Source organism: Chelonoidis abingdonii, chromosome 3, assembly GCF_003597395.2.
Source record: "Chelonoidis abingdonii isolate Lonesome George chromosome 3, CheloAbing_2.0, whole genome shotgun sequence".
NCBI classification, from domain to species: domain Eukaryota; kingdom Metazoa; phylum Chordata; order Testudines; family Testudinidae; genus Chelonoidis; species Chelonoidis abingdonii.
The window spans coordinates 2430614-2454220 of record NC_133771.1 but is presented as its reverse complement, the minus strand read 5'-3'; the positions used below and the strand labels follow the sequence as shown (position 1 = coordinate 2454220).

The following is a 23607-nucleotide window of genomic DNA, read 5'->3' as shown; positions in this document are numbered from 1 at the left end:
CATTTTTTTTTTAGATCCTATCCACTGCTCTACTCAAGGATATATGTGCCCCAGCAGATGCAACTGGGGCAAGTCTGTCGAAAATCCTTCAAATTATTCTGAAAATATACATGTGCATGACTTGCATAACATGCCATGGTCTCAAAACTCCAGTCCTTTATCTTTCCTAAACAGTGTGAAAGAATTTTGGTAAGCGCTTTGGAGAGATCCTCTCTTCTCCCTTACAATTACTGGCTGTGTGCATTTACCTTTTGTATCTGTAAATCTAGATTCTGTATAAAGAGAGAGGTCTAGAAAGGTTTCCCCCAGAGCTCTAAAGCATGGTGGCTTCACTCCACCATAACTTCATTTTCTACCACTTTGCTCCCCTGGCCTGCAAGTCTTCCCCACTCCACTTTGGGGGCCTAATGATCCATTGACAGAGGCGAATCTGTGCTGGAGAGGAAGAGGAGGTGCAGAGCCCTAGAGGGTGTGCCTGGAGATTTTGCATCAACCTGTCCACACGTGCCCACTGCCTAAGATTTTTGGAAGAAGGCCATATGCCATCATTCTTTCATTTAGCAATTTCTGTCCCACAGATGTGTGGGAAAGATGAGCTCTAGCTTTCCAAATCATGCAGAGAAGTCAGTCATTCCCCCTGAAAGTTGAGTCACTATTCTCTGCTAACACCTCTTTACCCAGAGCATATAGCACTGTCCACCATGTAACAAGCAAGAAATTCCTGACTCCCCACATCAAAGGATTAATGTAGTTACTTCAGGTGTGATACAGCATGGCCAGAGGGCAGCAGGAGAGGCTTAGAAGGGAGCCTTATTCCCTGTAAGGGGAAGAAAGTTTGCTATAGATTAACTAGAGCACCTGAAGCCAATTAGAGCACCTGCAGTCAGTCACATGATAAAAACCCCTGCTTCAATCAGACAGGGTGGGAGTTGGAGCAGAAAGGATTGGTATTGGAGCAGAGAACAATTTCGAGGAGTTGGAGCAGAAAGGATTGATGTTGGAGGAGTTGGAGCAGAAAGGATTGCTGTTGGGGTAGAGAACAGTTTGGAGGAGTTGGAGCAGAAAGGATTGGTGTTGGAGCAGAGAACAGTTTGAAGGAGTTGGAGCAGAGAGGATTGGTGTTGGAGCAGAGAACAGTTTGGAGGAGTCGGAGCAGAAAGGATTGGTGTTGGAGCAGAGAAGAGTTTGGAGGATTTGGAGCAGTAGGGATTGGTGTTGGAGTAGAGAACAGTTTGGAGGATTTGGAGCAGAAGGGATTGGTGCTGGAGTAGAGAACAGTTTGGAGCAGTTGGAGCAGAGAGGATTGGTGTTGGAGCAGAGAACAGTTTGGAGGAGTCGGAGCAGAAAGGATTGGTGTTGGAGCAGAGAACAGTTTGGAGGAGTTGAAGCAGAGAGGATTGGTGTTTGAGCAGAGAACAGTTTGGAGGAGTCGGAGCAGAAAGGATTGGTGTTTGAGCAGAGAACAATTTGAAGGAGTTGGAGCAGAGAGGATTGGTGTTGGCGTAGAGAACAGTTTGGAGGAGTTGGAGCAGAAAGGATTGGTGTTGGAGCGGAGAACAGTTTGAAGGAGTTGGAGCAGAGAGGATTGGTATCGGAGCAGAGAACATTTTGGAAGAGTTGGAGCAGAAAAGATTGGTGTTGGAGCGGAGAACAGTTTGAAGGGAAGCAGAGGACAGTTTGGAGAAGTGCTGCGGTGGGCTAAGAAATCCAAGACCCTAGGAAGGGGCACCTGGCTTGTACAGAAGCCCCCACAAGCTGAAGGGCAGGAGAGGGAAGTAGCTCAGGGGAAGGAACTGTCAGTTCAAGTGGTTTACTGCTATCCCTGGCCTGGAACCCAGAGTAGAGGGTGGGCTCGGGTCCCTCCCCCTCCACTCTCCTCCTCTAGGACATTAGTGGGGCAATTAATGTTCAAATTCAGGGGCAAGAAATGGCGCCCTGAACTCCCCGCCCAAAAGAAGAGAAAGCGCGAGACCCATCATAATAGTGCTGGCAATTTGCCACATGGGTTAAGATGAAAAGGAGCTGGTGATGAGAGGCTGTCACACTGACTGCACTTCAAGGCACATACATGAGATTTAAGAAACTACTAGATGTAGCTAATAGCTGCCACACTGCAAAATGTTGGAACACTTCATCTCAGAGAGAGGATTTTGCTCCTTCCAAAACATATTGACAAGTTTTTTTTTTAAATAAATAAATTCTGCCCTCAGTGTGTCTGGCAGAGTTGATCAGGAGAGAGTGCTCCTCCACATCCCCGATGAAGCCTCCACCTCCCATATCCATGCTTTTGATCTCTCCCAGCCATCAAGAATCCCATGCACAGGTTACATGCTTCTGCCTGAGATAAACTGGTGGGATTCTCTAAGTACCATAAAAAGTCATTGCCAAAGATGGAGGTGGCCTGCCGTTCCAGGACTCGTACATACCGAGTGAATAATAATAATAATAATAATCACTCCCTCTCCTTTTATAGTTTCATAGAATTTCAGGACAGAAGGGGCCTTTAGATTATCCTGTCTGACCTCCTGTGTCGCAAAGACCATTGCATTTCACCCAATTACCCTCTATCATATCTGTGTTTTCAAAAGAGGAAGGGAGCTCACTGGGTCCAAGAGATGCCCCTGGGTCACGACAATGTAAACCTTATTCATTGTATTTTCTAACTGAAAGCCACTCATAATGTGTAGGACTTTGAAATTGGTTTGGAATGAAACCATGTGCACTCAAGTCATGGAGATCACTTCCAGTCCTCCAAGAAAGCTAGCTCTTAGTTGGGACACTCCCAGGAATCCACAAAGGACACAAAAGAGAGATACTTGGACCAACTGTCCCCGTTCCACTTTATATCAATTTTTAAAAAACATCAAAACTGTAATAAAAATGCTTCATTTATTGAAAATTGGGTTTTGTGGGAAACCAATTTCAATAACAATTGATAAATATTCAATTAAAAGGTTGAAAAAATGAAACATGGGTCTGTCTTGAACCCTATGAAATGAAAACAACTTAGAAATTTAGAAATTTCTTAACGTTTTAATTTTTTAACAAACTTTATTTGACTCTACTGCCTATGTAAAAGAAATCTCCCTTGCTGTCCTCTGCAGAGCAGCAATACAGACCTCTCTTCATGCATCCGTAAAGTGATATTGATTGGAAACAACCTCCAGAGAACATATTTCCTAAATGGGAGAGAACCAACTCTCTTCACTGCACCCCCAGAGGAGTTTTATTTGGGGGATTTTATGTTATGTTGGCCAAATATCTCTATTTGATTTCATTTTCTCATTTTTATTGCTACTTTCACAGTCCAGTGTCAGAGTCTCTCTGGTATCTCTTAGCAGCTAAAATTTCTCATTGATTCTGATGGTCTTTTCTGTTGCTGCCTATTGCAGCCTATTTTTTGTTTGGGACATCCTCAAACTTCTGACTATTCAAGTGTGAGAATCCTGTGGAGACAGTGGCCCTTCTTCTCCAGTATGTCCAAGCTCCAGTGGAGAGTGGCGGTCTCAGGGAGCCAGTTGTGGCACCCTGACTCAAGGCTGCCTGGCCTCAGCATAAGTTACAGCAGAAGGACCCTGCTCTAATCTGTGCTGCTGGCATAAAATCCTTTATTCCAGTGAAGGATTAGGCATAGTGACGCTCAGTTGTTACTCCCCAGGTTTTCCCTGACATGCTCTTGTCTTCCTCTGTACACTGGGGAAAGGGGAATGACTGATGCTCGCTCTATGCCATTCCCCTCTGGTGAGTTTATGTCCACTTTGCACTCCGTAAGCAACACAAAGTGGTCAGAGCGATCTGGAGATTTTGGCCCAATGTTATTACATAACTGCTTATTGGAAGGTATCTTATCATTTCTTGGAAAGGGCCATTTTGAAAATAGCCTGGACAGGTAGTGCATGGTAGCCAATATGGCTCATTCAGGCTCACACTCTACCCTGCTCCTGCTGCCCTCAAAGGTCAAAAATTCGGAGCTGTGGGAATTTTGCTGGACTTGTGTTAGAAGGGACAGTCGTAAGAGTGAGAATCCTGTGAGACTGGCTTCAGAGCAGTAACTACAAGTAAATAACAGGATTCAGAGTAGCAGCCGTGTTAGTCCGCAAAAAGAACAGGAGTCCTTGTGGCACCTTAGAGACTAATAAACATAGCAACTGTAAGAGGCCAATCAATTGAGATGAGCTATCATCAGCAGGAGAAAAAAAACTTTTGAAGTGATAATGACCTGTAGAAGGTTCGAGGATACTTGACATGGGGAAATAGATTCAATTAGTGTAATGACCCAACCATGCCCAGTCTCTGTTCAAACCTAAGTTAATTGTATCTAATTTGCATATTAATTCAAGTTCAGCAGTCTCTCTTTGGAGTCTGTTTTTGAATTATTATTTTTTGTAAAATTACCACCTTCAAGTCTGTAACTGAGTAGTTAGAGAGGTTGAAGTGTTCTCCTACTGGTTTTTGAGTGTTATGATGCCTGATGTCAGATTTGTGTCCATTTATTCTTTTGCACAGAGACTGTCCAGTTTGGCCAATGTATATGGCAGAGGGGCATTGCTGACACATGATGCCATATATCACGTTGGTAGATGTGCAGGTGAACAAGCCCCTGATGGCGTGGTTGATGTGATTAGGTCCTATGATGGTGTCACTTGAATAGATATATGGACAGAGCTGGCATCGGGTTTTGTTGCAAGGATAGGTTCCTGGGTGTTTATGTTGTGTGGTGTGCGGTTGCTGGTGAGTATGTGCTTCAGGTTGGGGGGCTGTCTGTAGGCGAGGGCTGGCCTGTCTCCCAAGATCTGTGAGAGTGAGGGATCATCTTTCAGGATAGGTTAAGTTACACTAATTGAATCTATTTCCTCATGTTAAGTGTCCTCACGCCTTCTATGGGTCATCTCAATCATCACTTCAAAAAGTTTTTTTTCTCCTGCTGATGGTAGCTCATCTCAGTTGATTGACCTCTTACAGTTGCTATGGCTACTTCCACCTTTTCATGTTCTCTGTATGTATAAATATCTTCTTGCTGTATGTTCCAGTCTATGCATCCGATGAAGTGGGCTGTAGCCCACGAAAGCTTATGCTCAAATAAATTTGTTAGTCTCTAAGGTGCCACAAGTACTCCTGTTCTTTTTACAAGTAAATGATTTTTCTTTACTTTGTGAAGCAGGATATAGGATTCTGTGACATTTCATAGATTGCTGTTTAATACCCTTTATAATATTCCTACAGTATTGTTAGATATGGTACATGTCTATTGCACTGAATGGTGAATTGTGCCTTCTGTTTCCATGCGTGAAGCCTGAGTTCTGTATTAATTGACATGTGGAAGTTTGAGGTATAAGAGGCAAGTTTGAACTCAAGTACCTTTCTGCACACATAAGACTTCTGATAGTAATGAAGAAGAAACCTTAGATTTTCTCCATTACAATATTAATTTTTGAAGAATTTTTTTCTCATACATTTAAGCATAAAGAGAAACTGTTTCAGGAAGTGAGACACAGTTAAGAGATACCAAATCGTGAACAAAGAGAGAAGGGAATGAAAGGTCCTGCAGCAAGAGATCTGACTAGAAAGAAGGGGTCAAACAGCTTAAATTGCTGATGAAATCCACACAGGTCTCAAAATCAAATTCAGAAAGCAAGATAGGGAAGGTGGACCTACAATAAAAATGTGCCATGGTCCGGAAAATGTGTTTTGAATATACAGTGAGTGGGAAATAGGAACAGGGAAAGATCATCAAGGCCAATACAATGGTTTATCTCATCTCTTAATACTACTTTCCTAATGTTCACCTTACCTTACAGGCCCCTCTTTCTCTAGTATCAGTGCATCTAGATCACTGAATATCTTCAGATTATTCTGTTTATGGACACGCAGTAGGCCAAATTCAAAGGTATATCTGAACTGGTGTAAATTACAGCATTACCTTCTTTCGGCTTCCTCATGCTTCCCTGCTGTGTAAGATATAACCTCTGACATCTCTCCTCTGACTAAAGCGACAAAGAGTCCTGTGGCACCCTCTAGACTAACAGATGTATTGGAGCATAAGCTTTCGTGGGTGAATACCAATACGTCTGTTAGTCTATAAGGTGTCACAGGACTCTGTTGCTTTTTACAGATCCAGACTAACACGGCTCCCCCTCTGATATTTGATACCTCTCCTCTGACTGACTACCTAAGTCTGGAGGAGTCCAAGTTAATAAATTGGAACAAATCCACGTTTTAAAATAAATGTAAGGTATGTAACTTGAATTCTATTGTTTAATTAAAATGAATATTTGCCTGTGAAATTAAGGTGTAATTAATGATTGTACAAAGTAATGCAGATATTTTAAAAACTATTCTGCCAGGCACTTAGCATCTATTTCTTTACCATAATTTCATTTTTAGGGCTTGATTCTGATCCTGCATTTGATTGCAAATGCATAGGTGCACATCACTGCACGTTTTCTGACATCCAGCACTACATCTGTGGATCCAGTATCAAGAAGCAAGTCCTTCTGGTAGTAGGCTACATCACAAAATTGAGCCTTATTAAAATATTTTATTACCTATCATTTTAAAGACAAACTATAGTGGAGAAAAATGACATACTGTAGTGACTGAATCAGACACCAGCAACAAAGGCAAATATTTCAATTTAACACTAACTGGAAAAGCCTGCTCTTTCATATGGCATCTCACTTCTGATTTGTTGTAATGGAAACTTTGCAGCCCATAGTCTGAGGTCATAGCAAATCTTTATATTGACTAATTTAAATTAATTCAAAACTTACTGTTTGTCCACTGGAGATTGATATTATTATATTTTAAAAGTTTAAAACAATTTCTAAAGTTTATAGTGTGTTATATATTAGTTAGGCCCTGCCAGGCTCACCAGACTAGTATAAGCACTTTTCTGGATATATAAATAGTTTGAGACCCTGTTGTGCTCTCTTCCCACCATAGATTTCCCATTAGTCCTGAGGATCATCCACCAAAATTATCAAACACATAGATGAACACGGTTTGTTGGAGAAGAGCCAACAGGGATTTTATAAAGGGAAATCACCACTCTATTAGAATTCATTGAGGGGGTCAAAAAACATGGACATGGGTGTACTTGGACTTTCAGAAAGCGAGGGGCCTAGTCAAAGGCTAAAGGCTTTTAAGCAAACTAAGCAATCACGACATAAGAGGGAAGGTCCTCTCATGAATTAGTAACTGATTAAAAGACAGGAAACAAAGGATAGGAAGAAACTGTCAGTTTTCACAGTGGAGAAAGGTAAATAGCTAGGTCCCCCAAGGATCTGTACTGGGACCAATGCTGTTCAACATATTCATAAATGAACTGGAAAAGGGGTAAACAATGAGGTGGCAAAGTTTGCAGACAATACAAAATCAATGGCTATTAGCCACGATGGGCAGGGATGGCGTCCCTAGCCTCTGTTTGCCAGAAGCTGGACATGGGTGACAGGGGATGGATCACTTGATGTTTCCCTATTCTGTTCATTCCCTCTGTGGCACCTGGCATTGGCCACTGTCAGAAGACAAGATACGGGGCTAGATGGACCTTTGGTCTGACCCAGTATGGCCATTCCTATGTTCTTAAATTTGCTCAACATAGTTAAGTGAAAAGGTGACTGCAAAGAGTTACAAAATAATCTCACAAAACTGGGTGGCTGGGCGGCAAAATGGCAGATGAAATTCAATGTTGATAAATGCAAAGTAATGCACATTGGAAAACATAATCCCAATTATATGTAAAAATGATGAGGTCTAAATTAGCTGTTACCACTGCAGAACCAGATCTTGCAATCATTGTGGATAGTTCTCTGAAAACATCTGTTCAATGTGCAGCGGCAGTCAACAAAGCTAACAATGTTAGGAACAATTAGGAAAAGGATAGATAATAAGACAGAAAATACTATAATGCAACTATATAAATCCATATTATGCCCACACCTTGAATACTGTGTGCAGTTTTGGTTGCCCCATCTCAAAAATGGTATTTTGGAATTGGAAAAAGTTCAGAAAAGGGCAACAAAAATGATTAGGGGTATTGAACAGCTTCCATATGAGGAGAGATTAAAAACACTGGGACTGTTCAGTTTGCAAAAAAGACACCAGGGGGTGGGGGTGGGGGTTCTGATAGAGGGCTATAAAATAATGACTGGTGTAGAGAAAGTGAATAAGCAAGTGTTATTTACCCCTTCACATAACACAAGAACTAGGGGTCGCCCAGTGAAATGAATAGGCAGCAGGTTCAAATGAAACAAATGGAAGTATTTCTTCACACAACACAGTCAAGCTGTGGAACTAGTTGCCAGGGGATGTTATGAAGGCCAAAAGTATAACTGGGTTCAAAAGAGCTAGATAAATTCATGGAGGATAGGTCCATCAATGGCTATTAGCTAAGATGGTCAGGGATGCAACTCCACACTCTGGGTGTCCCTAAGCCTCTGACTGGCAGATTCTGGAACTGGATGACAGAGGATGGATCCTGCGATAATTGCCTCATTCTGTTCATTCCCTCTGCAGCATCTGGTGCTGGCCACTGTCAGAAAACAGGATTAGAGCTAGATGGACCATTAGTCTGACCCAGTGTGGCCATTCGTATGTTTACCACCAGAGCTCCTATTTTTGCTTTTGTTTTTCCAGCCTTCAACTTCCAACTTTTCCTACTGCTTCATGGTGCTGTCACTGGGGGTCAGAATTGCTGGAGACATTTTCCTCCAGAGTTCATTTACTGTTTCTCCCAAGACAGCAGCAGTAATATTTCTACAGAGTGATGTGAGGTCCTTACATCTGCACTTGCAACCGTATTGTCCTGACCCAACATCTTCTGAAAGTAGGCAGAGTCAAGTCAAGCCCTAAAAGTGCTATCTCTGCAGCATCCTCAACCTCTGTCAGCCATGGAGGGAAAGACAAATTCTAGGTCTCAAACTCGAATCCTTGCATGCCTTGTATATTTTACTCCTGCCAGGCTGGCCTATCAGCAGTATTTCTGCATTTTAGTTTCTTTTTCAGTTACAAAGAGAATTCTTCTCTGGTTGGCATGATTTACTCAGTTTTTCTTTTTGGAAACCATTCTCAATTTGACATTTTTTTTCAGTTTTGGCAACTTATTGTTTGAAATATTTAACACTAGGCTGGACAAACCCCTGAAGAATGGACTACTGAGAGAACAATCTTGTGCTAGGCCCTGTGTTCAAGATTGGGAGAAGGGCATGGTCTAGATGGTTTCTGAGAGGGGTTTTTCATTTCAGATTAATTTGATGTTAACATACTGATGAATCCTTTTCTTTGACATATACAGTGTAATGTGCAGTGCTGAAGCTATGTGTGTTGATGGGGATGTGTTGACTTTTTGTTCCCTTGGCAGTGTTTTGGACAGTCCTAGCAGACTTGATGAGGAACACAGACTCATTGCCCGATATGCTGCCAGGCTGGCTGCAGAAGCTGGAAATGCAGTAAGTAAATGCATTGACTCTCCAATTTGATTTTCTCTGGCTCTTTTCTTATTAAGGAAGGTAGCAAAATGTTTTTCAGAACTTTGATTAGCATCTTTACATTGTGCTAAATTGAGTCAAATTGTCTTTTTTTCAGCTAAGCTGATGTAAAATGAGGCATTATTTCCCTTTTCACTCCTCTCTTGCTGTTTATAGCATGAATACCACCTTCTCAAGAAGGTTAGGGAAGAAATGGAAAATGTCTAGAAAATGGCAACGTGATTGCAAGCATGGAAAGACTAGTCCTATATAGTGTAGAGAATGGACAAATAGGAGGACACATGATAAAGGCATATAAAATATCACATGCTACAGAGAATGTAAATCAGTCCCTATTTACTTTGTCTGACAATACAAGGAAAAAGGAGGAATCCAATGAATTAAAAAGACAAAAAATTGAAATTGATGAAGGAAAAACTTCTTTACACAGTACATAGAATCATAAAAGTGTAGGACTGGAAGGGACCTCAAGAGGTAATCTAGTCCAGTCCCCTGAACTCAGGACAGGACTATGTAAATAACTATTGATGTCTATATATTATAGCATTTCTAGTACCTTTAGCTGGAAGAGCTCAGAGAAATCTGGCATGTGGATTTAGGAATGGGAAAAACATAGGTGATTTTGAGGTTGCAGATAGGAAAACCCAGAGAACCCCTGCTGGATTATCATTAACTTACCTGAGAATTCCCTCAGCGTTTCCATCAGGACATGGACTCTATATGCATCCTTCAGTTCAGCAGCAATGAACTCGAGTTCCTGCAGCCGCATCTGCTCACTCCTGGCCAATGTTCCCTTTTCATCCAAACTAATAGCCAAAAGATATCATAAGGAACTTGGAGAACATGCAGAACTAAGAATTTAGTGAGAGTTAATAGAAGATTAGCTGTTTATATCAAGGTTAATAAATGTCTGGGTTTTTCACACTAACTGATGCATTCCCATGGGAAGACAGTAGCATTTATACTGACAAACTTCCCCAGGTGTTCAGCTGGGAAGATCTGCTCTGAACTGCAGCCAGGTTCTATAAAAGCCGCCTAAATATGCTCTGAATCAGATTTTCCAGGTGACGAGGCCATGCTCCCTGCCCATGTAGAGATTACAGATACACAGAACTCTGTGGTCAGGGTGAATGGAAGACTGTGTTTATGTCCTGTTTATACAGACTCCTTACTATATAACTCCTGTGTCCACCCTGAACAGTAACTCTAAATGTTCACAACTAACACTGCCTTAATGACACACTCTAAGGCCTATTCTGACTAGCTCTGGGCTCACTGATGTGGTGTGGGTTGATGGAGTCATGCACTCAAAGCCCCAGTATTGCACTATACCCCTTCATCCCCAGCTGAGACACCCCCAGCTGAGACATCACCTCCTTTGTGTGTGCCCTTTCACTAGCTCCATCAGTATGCATTCATACAGTGATCTGGATTCCTGAAGGGGTTATGAGCAGATCTTTTCCTTTTGTAGAGCTTTAATAACAAGAAGTGTTTTAAAATTCTAGAAATGGACACATCAGCTCCTCATTATCCCTTTAATGGGGCTGTCAAGTAAATCTCTTTATTTGAATTTTCTGAAGTTGTTCAATTCACTACACACACGTATTGCTGTAGGGATACAGTATTTAAGTGACAATTCTCTGTTGGTGGGAATGAGAAATGGGGAAATTCTCAGTAATCTTTGTGTAAAACTTAAAGTTGCTGAGAAGCTTAATCATTTCTTTGCATCAATCTTCACTACAGAGAGTGCTGGAGAGACATCTATCCCTGACCTATTCTAAGTTAATAAAGGTGAGGTACTCTCAGAGATTGGTGATGTCAGAAAAAGATGTACTGAAATAAATCAGTGATTTAAAAACCAGAAAGTCATCCAGTCCAGATGGTGTGTATCCAAGAATTCTGAAGGAGCTCATGTAGTAAGTGGCTTAGAGGGATAAAAGAGAACTGGATGACAGGTTATTTAGACTTTCAAAAGGTTTTAGACTTTGATAAGGTACCTTACAAAAGGCTATTAAAGAAGCTAAGTCATTATGCGGTGAGAGGCAAATTATTGTCATAGATCAAAAACTGGCTAAGAGATAGGAAACAAAGAATAAGAATAAATGGTAAATTTTCATTGTGGCAAAAGGTTAACAGCAGGGAGCCTAAAGGTCCTTTATGAGGTCAGGTGTTATTAAATATTTTGAATTATCTGGCATACGATGAATAATGAAGTAATAAAATTTGTAAAAGACACAAAGGACCTTCACAAAATAGAGAATTAGTCTGAAAACAAGAAGATAAAAGTCAGTAAAGACAATTGCAAAGTAGTACATTTGTGAAGGAAAGAATCAAATGCACAACTACAAAATGGGGAATAACTGGCCAGGTGGTAGAATTCCTAAAACGGATCTAAGGGTTATAGTTTATTGACACATATTCAATTTGTAATAATGTGCTGCTGATGCGAAAAAGGCTGATATCATTCTGGGGTGTATTAACTGGAGTGTTGTATGTAAGACCTGGGTGCTAATTGTCCTGCTCTACTCATCACTGGTAAGGTCTTTGCTGAAGTATTGTGTCCAAGTCTGGGCACGACACTTTAGGAAAGGTGTGGATAATCTGGAGGGAATCCAGAGGATAGCAACAAATGTGATAAGATTTAGAAAACCTGACCTATGAGGAAAGGTTAAAAAAATTGGGCATGTTTAGTCTTGAGAAAAGAAAACTGAGGAGGGACCTGCTAACAGTCTTCAAATAGATTAAGGGCTGCTATAAAGAGGACAGCGATCAGTTGTTCTCCATGTCGACTGAAGGTAGGACAAGAAGTAATGGGCTTAAGGGAGATTTAGGTTAGATAATAGGAGAAAGTTTCGAACTAAAAGGGTAGTTAAATTCTGGAATAGGCATCCAAGGGAGGTTGTGGTATCCCCATCATTGGACGTTTATAAAAACAGGTTGGACAAACACCTGTCAGGTCTAGGTTTATTTGTTCCTACCTCAGCGCAGGAGGTTGGACTTGATAACCTCTCAAGATCCCTTCCAGCCCTACATTTCTATTAGTCTATAAAACTACTTACGTTAATCAAGTTCAGAGAGACCTGTGAGGCACTTCAGAGGGACCTAACCAAGCCAGGTGAATAGGCAACACAATGGCAAATAAAATTCAGTGTTGTTATATGCAAAGCAATGTACATTTGAGAGAAAAGTTTAAACCACTCATACATCTTACAGCATTTTGAAAGTCTAAATTAACTGTATCAACTCAGGAAAAGGTACCCCATATCATTGTAGATAGCTCAGTGAAGGACTCAGTTCAATGTGGTGCTAGAGTGACCAGACAGCAAGTGTGAAAAATCGGGACGGGGGTGGGGGATAATTGGCACCTATATGAGAAAAAGCCCCAAATATTGGGACTGTCCCTATAAAATCAAGACATCTGGTCACCATATGTGGTGCTGCAAGCAAAAAAGGAAACAAGATGTTAGGCCGCATAAGGAATTTGAACACTGGATGTGAGCTCATATAGAATACAGGGTGACCAATATACACCCATCTCAAAAGAGATATTGAAGAATTAGATGGGTTCAGAGAAGGGTGATGAAAACTATTAGAAGCACAAGAAACTCATAAGAAGATAGTTTGAAAAGTCTGGGATTGTTTACCTTAGAAATGGGATGAGAAAGAGGGAATATGAAAGAACTATATATAATGAATGAATGAATTTGAATTAACTTCAAAAAGGAGAATTACACAAAAATGAGGAATTACAGTGGAGATCAGAAGGAAAGGTCGTAAGAGTGAAATGCCTGAAAGCTGCATGGAAACTTTTAAAAAAATACATAACACAGGCTCACACTGTATGTACACCTCAAATTTAAAAAAACAGTAAGATAACCCCCAAAAATGCCACCATGGCTAAACAAAGTTAAAAGCGGCAGTTAGAGACAAAAGGACATCTTTTAATAATTGGAAGTAAAATTCTACTGAGGAACATAAATGCTGGCAAGTCAATCATAAAAGTATAATTAGGCAGACCTAATCTGAAGAGCAACTGGCAAAAGACACAAAAACTAACAGCAAAAGAATTCTGAAGTACATCAGAAGCAGGAATCCTGCCAGTCAGTGGGGCCACTGGATGATCGAGGTGCTACAGGAGCATTCAAGGAAGACAATGCTGCTGCACAGATGCTAAATTAATTCTTTGCATCAGTCTTCACTATAGAGGATGTGAGGGAGATTCCCACACCTGAGCCATTCTTTTTAGGTGACTAAACTGAGAAACTGTCCCAGACTGAGATATCATTTAGAGGACGTTTTGGAACGAATTGATAAATTAAAGAGTCGTCAGTCACCAGGACTAGATGGTATCACCCAAGGGTTCTGAAGGAACTTCAATGTGAAAGTGCAGAACTACTAACTGTAGTATGTAACTTATTGCTTAAATCAGTGCATCTTCTCTCTTCGATAATCATAGTTTATTTGCTGGAACACTGCGAGCACAGCTCCTGACGTGTAATGAACCCAGTTAGACACATTTAGATCCTGGTTTTATCTAGGTTGGCTCTGGAAAAGTTTTGAATAGATTAGTCTTGTTTTCCTCAAGCCAGACTGTGCAAGGCAAATCCTTTTTAGTGAAATGGGCTGCTCAGGGTAGTTCCTTGTGCTGAGAGAGGATGAGACAGGTGCGGATGCTGAGTCAGTCTTTTCAGAACTGTGGAAGCTTTAGCACCCTCTCTTGCTCCCTCTAGCGCCAGGACAGGGGAACAAGTGCCAGTTGTGCCCTCATCAGTGTTGGTGAGATTGCTTATTTCCCTGCCATTGGGTTCCAGGTTTAAAACACCAGTACTGCTTTACCAAGATATTATGCCTCAGTACCCAAGAGCCCTGGCACTGGTCTTGCTGCTACTTGGGGTGAAACTCAAGGCCCAGGCTAGGATTCACTGGCACTCTTATACCACAGGCCTTGTTACCTCACAAGCTCTAGCACTTCATACCACAACAGGGGTCAGTTTCCTTGCCTCACTCTTCCCCATCCATAGCATGTACATGGTGCTCCTAATAAATGGAGACCTTCAGGAGCAATTTATGGATCTGTGGGTTCTTCTTCAAGTGCTTGCTCATGTGTATTCCACAGTAGGTGTGTGTGCTCCCCACATGCACCGGTGCCGGAAGTTTTTCCCTTAGCAGTACCTGTCGGGGGAGCACTGCCGTGACCCCTGGAGTGGCGCCTCTATAACGCACTATAAGGGGAGTCACGTGCTCCTCCAACCCTCAGTTCCTTCTTGCCGCCAGTGATGGTGCATCGGAACTACCTGCTTCAGCTTTGCTGCAGCTCGTCCCAGAACTCGTTTTGTCGTTAGTAGTACCTGTATGTGTTAGTTCAATAAAAGTTCCAGTTTAGTTAGTTAGTTAGTGTTTGGGCCAGGGGGCATGCCCCGGGCCACAAGGTTTAAATCGTGCGAGTCTTGCAGGCGTTCGATGCCCAGAAGTGACCCACACACTGACTGTCTCCACTGCCTGGGCAAATCTCACATCAGCAACCACTGTAAGATCTGCAGGTCCTTTAAACCCTGGATGAAAAAAGAGAGAGACACTAGACTTCGGGCTCTTCTTATGAAGTCGGCACTGGCTCCGACCCCGGTACGCTGAGTAGAATTGGCACCGGGCACTACATCTTTGGTGGACAGTGGTCTCCTTCCGATGGCCGGCACCGCTCCCCGTCGAAGAAGCAGAGAAAGGCTCCATCTTCTCAGAAGCATTGAGAAAAAACTGGGGGTGAGGCTAGACCCGCGTCAGGCAGCCCTAGTCCCCCCACCTCCCAGGCTCTAGAGCTCCAACTCAGGTTGAGCAGAGCAGCCTGGTTGCATCGACTCAGGCCCCTCCGGATGTCTGATGCCTTTGACGCCGGAGGCCCTGCAGGCAGCCAAGGACATTATGACTCTGCAGGTGCCTGGGGTACCCGCCAGCCCCTGGGCCTCACTCTAGATGCAAGCAGGGGACCGTTCTTGGGTCTGCTCACCGCTCAGTGTGCTGTCAGGACGCAGTTTCTGGCCTCCACTTTCGTCACCCACCAGGTTGTCTGGTCAGCTGCTGTTGGAGCAGAGCTTCAGGCACTGCTCCACGCCGAGTAGAGAGTATTGGCTGGACAGACACAGATGCCATAGACTCTCCCATTCTCGGTGGAGCTGCCGAAGCCGCTCCCGACATGAGCACCGTCACTGGTCACGCTCCAGCTCTCTCGCCTTGAGGCACCGTGCCCATGACTCCTGGCGGGGATCGCCAGCTCCATGTCACTGCAGATCCAGGTGTCGCAGAGTCCTCGACGTCAGAGTCCCCGTCCTGTGGCAGACATCATTCTCGGTACCACCACTCATACCGCTCCCACGGTACTGGTAGGTTGCTGGTAACCCAGACCTCGACCCACATGCAGCCCCCTATGACAGGACCACTACCAATTTATGGTCCTCCCATTTGGCCTCTCCACTGCACCCAGTGGGTTCACCAAGTGTATGGCGGTAGTAGTGGGCTACCTCAGACGCCGAGGGGTACAGATATTTCCCTACCTCGACGACTGGCTGCTCAATGGCAGCTCACGGCCCCAGGTACAGAATCATGTGGACCTGCTCTTGGCTACGTGTGCCAACCTAGGCCTCTCAGTGAGCGAGACCAAGTCGACATTGGTTCCGGTGCAGCACATAGAATTCATAGGCGGTTTCCTAGATGCCTCCAAGGCCACAGCCTCCCTTCCCCTGGGCAGGTTGCAGACTCTGAAGGGGCTTATAGCCTCGGTCATGGAGTTCCCTGTCACCATGGCCAGGGCATGCCTGCAGCTGCTAGGCCACATGACGGCGTGCATGTATGTGGTCTACCATGCCAGACTTTGGATGAGGCCCCTCCAACTCTGGCTGGCCTCAGAGTTCTCCCAGGCCCAGGACAAACTGGACAAGGTCCTATTGATTCCAGCGCCGGTGATCACCTCGCTACAATGGTGGTCGTGCCTGGCCAATATGCTCCAGGGAATTCCCTTCCAGGACCCGACCCCATCACTAGACCCAGTGTCCGATGCATCGGACCTGGGCTGGGGGAGCCCACGTAGGGAATGCACAGACCCAAGGGATGTGGTCAACTGCAGAGCTGTCCCTTCTCATAAACGTTAGGGAACTCAGAGTGATATGCTTAGCCTCCGTGTCATTCAGCTCACAGCTACGTGGCAAGGTGGTCAGAGTTCTCACGGACAACACCGCTGCGATGTTTTACATCAACAGGCAAGGTGGGACGAGGTCCTCAGCCCTCTGCCAGGAAGCCCTCAGCCTCTGGGAGTTCTGTATAGCCCACGACATCTCCCTGAAGGCTTTCCACCTGCCAGGGGTCAACAATACACAGGCCAATCGCTTGAGCAGGGTTTTCTCCTCCCAACACGAGTGGTCCCTCCACTCGGAGTTCACTCACCAGCTCTTCCAAGCATGGGGCACTCCCCAAGTAGACCTGTTTGTGACCTGGCAGAACTGCCGTTGCCCTAGGTTCTGCGTCAGAGGCGGGGTGGGGAGGAACGCGATCTCAGATGCCTTCCTCCTGTCATGGTCGTGTCAGCTCCTTTATGCCTTTCCCCTGTTTCCCCTCATCGGCAAGCTCCTGGAGAAAGTGAAAACTGATCGCCCTGGCCTGGTCTCGGCAACATTGGTACAGGACCCTCCTGGGCTTGCTGGTGGTCCCCCCGCGGCCATTGCCGCTCCACCTGGACCTACTCTCCCAGGACCAGGGCCACCTCCTCCACACCAACCTGGCCGCCCTCTATTTGACAGCATGGCTGCTCAGCGACTAGATGCGGAGGAAGCAAGGTGTTCTGAAGGGGTCAGGCATGTCCTCCTAGAAAGTAGGAAGCCATCCACGCGCCAAGCCTACCTAGCACCTCAACTGCTGGGAGAGGGCCTCATCCTCCCTGATTGAACTAAACTCGTTATCTCTAGACTGATTCTTGCCTGCATATTTATACCTGCCTCTGGAAATTTCCACCACATGCATCCGACAAAGTGAGTATTCACCCACGAAAGCTCATGCTCCAATACATCGTTAGTTTGTAAGGTGCCACAGGACTCTTTGTCACTTTTTACAGATCCAGACTAACATGGCTACCCCTCTGATACTCAAGATCTCAGTTTTTTCTATCTTCTTCACATCCTTTTCATGTGTAAATAGTTTGTGTTAGTTTAGGATTTAGGCTCCATAGCATAGACATACCCTATGTCAGCATGGTCGCCTAGTGTAGACTCAACCTACATCGACAGAAGAGGATTTTCTGTCAGTGTAGGAACATCATGTCCCGGAACGAAGTTCATTCTGTTCACAGAAGCACTCTTCCATCCACATAGCTGCATCTACACTGGCGGTTTTGTCAGAATAACTATGTTGGTCGGGGTGTGGTTCTTTTCACACTTGTGATCAACATAGCTATGCTTACATAACTTTCAAGTGTAGATCAAGCCTTAATGTAAATAGATAGTGTTATGTTTGTACTGCTTTCTTTCTTTGCATTCCCGCACAGGACATCTTCCTTTGTTTTTGTTCCTGGAGTGGTACTTCAGTACCACATTACTATACAGACGTCCCCAGAATTTAAGCACTGCCCTTTATGTGAGACTGTTATGCCCATTAACTCATTGCCTCATTTGTCTGGTTAAGGGCATATAAGGAATAAGTGCAGCACCTGCAAGTCCTTTACTAGGAGAACACAGCATGTCTCAGGAGCACCTCCTGGAGAAATCCATGCCTCCAGCTTTGGATCCGGACTGTTATAGGATTGAATGAGTACTCCTCCTCCGGAAGTGGTCTGGCTGCTCCTCCTTCCTCTTCTGGCTCTCTCAAGGAGGAAAACCCCATGAAGACCTATAGAGACAAGAGGCATTGCTTCCCTTCCCTAGGGCCATCTGCCAAGGCTGCCAAGACTTCCACCTCTCTGGACGTAAAAACTGTACAAGACCCAAAAAGTTTCCTCAACCTGTCATGGGGACTCCAGCCATTGTATTTCAGCTAATAAGGATTCTCATAAATCTTCCAGTAAGAGCAAGAGCCCCTGAGTGCTGCTCCTCAGTATTCTCTGAATCATTGCACTCAGCACTGGTACAGTTGATTTTGATGCCAACCTCTTCCCTACTGTTGAGTCCAGTACCCACCAAGCCATCTACAACTCCGGTATCAGTGGAGGATGGTCAGGAGTTCTTTCACTGAGGAAACAAGTTCTATCTCAGTACCATCTCCTGGCATGAAGCCTGGCTGAGAGGAATTCAGGATACTGGCAACTGAGAGGTGGCATTTGCGACTGCTTTTTCCTAACTCCTTCATTAACTTGGTTAATAAGAGAAGTTCAACCCAGAGTAGTAATTGGCAAGGTCATCTACAACCATAGATTCCAACGCCAGAAGAGACCATTGTGATCATCTAGTCAGACCTCCTGTACAGCACAGGCCAGAGAAATAATTCCCCAAAATACTCCTCCCTGTAAACATTTACACCTTATTTCGGATCTGAAATTTGTCTAGTTTCAGTATCCAGCCATTGGACCATATTGGACCTTTCTCTGCTACATTGAAGATTAAATATTTGTTCCTTGTGCAGATACTTATAGACTGTAATCAAGTCTCCCCTTATCCTTCTCTTTGTTAAGCTGTGCTCTTCAAAGTAAGTGTGAATGCACCATGTTAGTTGGGATCCTAGAACATACGTTTTCTCTCACTAGCTAGGAGAGGCAGAATCACATGGGTGACCCTCGTTGCTTTGAGTACTTCCATGACTATCACCTGTACAAGTGGGCTGTGTTTTTAGAAGGTGGGAATTGTTTCTTTGATCCTGTATTTGTTTTGTCCTAGTGTTCTCTGAGTCCATCCAATATATGAGAGAACTTCTCTGTGAAGTAGGATGGCATCTCCTCGCAGTGAGCTGCACTGGTTCTGTAAGGTCAAGTGGAGGCATTCTGGATATTGTCAGATGCTACCAGTGTGGTGCTCTGCTCTGTTCAATGTTGATATCACTTGGCTGCGTGCGTGTGTTCCCTCTGTGTGCTGTCCCGGCTCTCTGAAGATAGCTGACACAGCAGACCCGAAAAGAACTCCCAATGACCACAGAGTCTAGTAAGGTACAAAGGCACGTCGGCCAGGCTTAATGTCAAATGAAGCACAATGATAATTCCCTGTAGATTTCTTAGTCTAATTCAGGGCATACTACAAGAAAGTGCCCCCTGGCAATGGACTCAGCTCAGCCAGTGGCGGGACTTTCCACTGCCCCCTCGGCTGGACAAAGACACCGCCCCAGGGATGCATTCTTATACACAGGTACAAACAAGTTACAGATCACTCCTGACGTATTGAGGTGCAACCCTTCTACGCAGCAACGTACAACCCCTCTACGCAGTAAGGTGACGCCTCTCACCTTGTACATGTTGGTTCGAACAAAACAACTCTATCCATCATTTTACCCTTTTGCCCCTGTCATTGAGATGGGTCGGCCTGTTCCTTGTTATCTGTGTGGAATGTGCAAGTATGTGAATGTTCTGATCTCTAGTGTTCAGTACCTTTTAGGTACGTATCTTCTTGCAGCATCAGCCCTTTCCTTGCCAGCTTCTGTGAGAGGTCTGCTCTGGCTCAAGCTTAACTTTGCTTATGCTAACAAAGTCTTGACCATTACTTTAGTTCAGGCCTCAGGCCTCATACCGGCTCTGATACCAAGGTTTATTTCTTAGGGCCTCCTGCTACTGCACTGGATTTACAGAACATTGGAAGGCATACTTTTCGCAGCAGTAACACTGACACATCAGGATAATTCTGTCTCTTTCATATGAAAGTGGTGGGTCTGAATGGGATTTTGTACCTATGAATTCCATCATCTGCACATGCTGGTGATAGTGTTTGGGAAGTGCATTTGCATGCACCAGGTTATGTACTATAAATGAATTTCCTAGTTCCTCAACCGCGTGTCAAAATCCTGGTGCCTTGATAAGGCTCCCTCTGGCTGAAGTAATGTTGTTCTGAGGATTACTTCAATTTTCAAGTGGCTGCACTGATAACCCGTTATTAAATTGTATATAGTAGACAAACGATTCTGAAGCCTTTGTGACAGACCCAAGCAGTGAGGGCAGGAGTCTGGTAGAGGGCAAATATAATGCGTCACTGGGTGAGTAGTTTTCTGTTCCTGAGTGACCAGAGCGGGTCTGCACTAGAAGTAGTCAGAAACTTGCTAGAACCAATTAAGGCAGACAGGCTGATTAGAACACCTGCAGCCAATCAAGGCAGGCTAATCAGGGCACCTGGGTTTAAAAGGAGCTCTCTCCAGTCAGATGGGGGGGAGCCAGAGCAAGAGGAAGATGCTTGTGAGGAAGCTGGAGCAAGAGACACAAAGCGACCGCATGAGGCAGTGAGAGGTGTGCTGCTGGAGGACTAAGAAGTTCAAGCGTTATCAGACACCAGGAGGGAGGTCCTGTGATGAGGATAAAGAAGGTGTTTGGTGGAAGGGCCTTGGGGAAGTAGCCCAGGGAGGTGCAGCTGTCACACAGCTGTTACAAGAGGCACTATAGACAGCTGCAAATCCGTAGGGCCCTGGGCTGTAACCCGGAGTAGAGGGCGGGCCCGGGTTCCCCCCAAACCTCCCAACTCCTGATCAGACACAGGAGGAGTTGATCCAGACTGCGTGGGATATCACTGAGGTGAGCAAATCTGCCAATAAAAGCAGGACCCACCAAGGTAGAGGAGGAACTTTGTCACAGCTAGTGTCAGGGGTGGGATTTTGGTGTGCACAGCGTGGCAGAAGAAGGAGAGTGATTTTAAAAAAAAAGTAGAGGGTTTATTTTTTTTAACCACAATGGATGACTTAGTGCAGGCATTGATACAAGCTACGGCGGCGCAGCAGGAGGCTACCCATGTCCAGGCAGCTGCCCAACAGGAGGCAGTGCGGCTGCAGCAAGAGACTAATCGCCTGCTCATGGACCAGGCTTCTCAAGACTGAGCTATGTTGCAGGAACTGGTAAACCAGGTAAAGACCATTACAGAACTGAACCATGGCCATGATAGGACGCAGTTCATAAGGGCCAGCCATTGGCTGCAGAAAATGACGCGGGAGGATGATGTAGAGGCATACCTTCTGGCCTTTGAGAGGGCAGCCCAACGGGAGGCCTGGCCTCGAGATCAGTGGTCTGGCATCCTTGCCCCATTCCTGTGTGGGGAGGCCCAAAAGGCTTACTATGATATGCCTGAAGAGGCTGCAGCAGACTACCCCCAGCTGAAAGCAGAGATCCTGGCCAGATCTAGGGTAACGACTGCAATGCAGGCCCAGCGGTATCATGAGTGGAGGTACCAGGAAAATAAAACCCCTTGGTCCCAAGTGTATGACCTCATCCATCTCACACGAAAGTGGTTGTGAACGGAGTCACGGAGTCCAGAAGAGATACTAGAGGTTCTGGTCATTGACTGATACATAAGGGGACTACTGCCAGACTTTCGTACCTGGATAAGCCAGAACGAACCCTCCACCTATGATGAGGTTGTTGCACTGGTAGAGAGGCGAAGGACAGCGAGGGAGCTGACCCGACCGGTTAAGGAAGAAGCATCCCGGGTTAAACTAGCAGCACTAAGCCCTAGAGATCGGGTGATGGGCCCACCAGGGGAGCCCAGGTGGAAAAAGAGAGGGGCTGAAGGCTCACCAGAAGCCACAAAGAATCAGATAACTGAGAGAGAAGAGGATCATGGAGTTGGACTGCCCAAACCAAGAGACCGGGGAATGCCTAGGGCTCCATACAGATGTTATGCCTGTGGGGAGTGGGGACATATAGCTGCACAGTGTCCCAATGCGGAGGAGCCTATGCAGTGTAACCTGGGGAACTGGGCAGACCCATGCTCCCTAATCCACCTTGTGGGGGTCTCACTAACCCCACATACGTACACCAGACCAGTAAAGCTAAATGTAAAATGGAGTTGCCTTGGTCTGTTAATATCTCCTTTGGTAGCCCACTCAGGCAAAGATCCCCACCAGCTCTTTGCTATCATTTTAGAGAGCTGTGTTCCGCAGGGGGACGGCTTCTGGTAGGAGTAGCAAGTCCAAAACAACAAGTATATATTGGTGGCCCCAAGCCGTCTTCCCAGGAGTCCCACTAGGTGCATGACTATTCGCTCAAGGGACTCTATGATGGGAAGGGATACTAAAGGTGCCCTCAGGTGGGGACGGGGACTGTGCAGCTGACACTCTGGGCAGGACGCACAGTAACCTCCGTACTGCTTCGTGTACTCCGGGCCAGAAGAACCATCGTAGGACTCGTGCCGGGACTTCTCTATCACCAAATGCCCCCCAAAAGGTGACTATGAACAAGATTTAAAGAAACATTCTGGTGTTGTGAGGTACAAGGATCTGCTGTATCTTCTGCCCTGTACTGGTGCAAGCCGGTATAAGAAGATCTCTTCATTATGAAGTAGGGGTCCTGGTCTGTGGGTTTCCCTTCCACGGGGGACCCATCTATTTCAGTCACCTCCTTTCTAATGTGTCGTACCTTGGGTCTTCGGCTGGTTCATCCAAAATTTCTCTTCCGGGACTAATCTGCCCAAGATCTAGGGGCCCGGTCTCTGTTGCCTCTACTGGTTCAGAAGATCTAGTGGGGGTCAGACTCGGTGCTCTCCTCTGGGGTGGCCTCCTTTTCAGCTGTCCGAGTCCGCCTACGAGAACACCCCTCTGGCTTGAGTTAGTATTCAGGTTCCCAAGGCCTTAGCTGCCTTCTTTCCCATTTCGACTTTCTACCATGTCTGAGAATGAAAAATAAATCTGGGGATAATTTCAGAGAAAATCGGGGGTTGACAGTTCTACTATGGAGGCCTCACTAACTTCAGGTTCCCCTTTTCTCTAATCCTCCTACTAGGAGTAGTCTCCAAACCCTGGGAAGTCCCTCCCTATGAACACTGGGCATGGGAGTTTTAGAGACTACACCTGCTGCTACTCAGTAGTGTTCCCCTGAATTTCGAGTTTTACTGGATGGTGGGGTATAACCAACTGTCCATGGACGACATTTATCCCCGTATGCTTAGCCCGCAGCAGCTGACTACACTTCACGAGCTTCCCAGAGACAAGCGGGATAGCACTCACGATCAACCAGAGCTGTGGTCGCCTACCA

General features: G+C 45.1%; 1 protein-coding gene across 11 annotated transcripts in view; it reads left to right on the top strand.

Annotated features, from left to right (window-relative positions):
• The window catches only part of DTNB (dystrobrevin beta), a 409923-nt gene that overhangs the window by 277900 nt on the left and 108416 nt on the right, over nucleotides 1-23607 (top strand). For 10 of the 11 annotated variants that reach the window (XM_032762373.2, XM_032762370.2, XM_075063546.1 and 7 more), the window contains one exon: nucleotides 9359-9446. In XM_032762373.2, coding sequence (XP_032618264.1) covers nucleotides 9359-9446 — 88 coding nt within the window. Of the gene's footprint in view, nucleotides 1-9358; nucleotides 9447-23607 lie in introns of those variants that run through there. The other variant, XM_075063552.1, reaches the window with a different exon arrangement.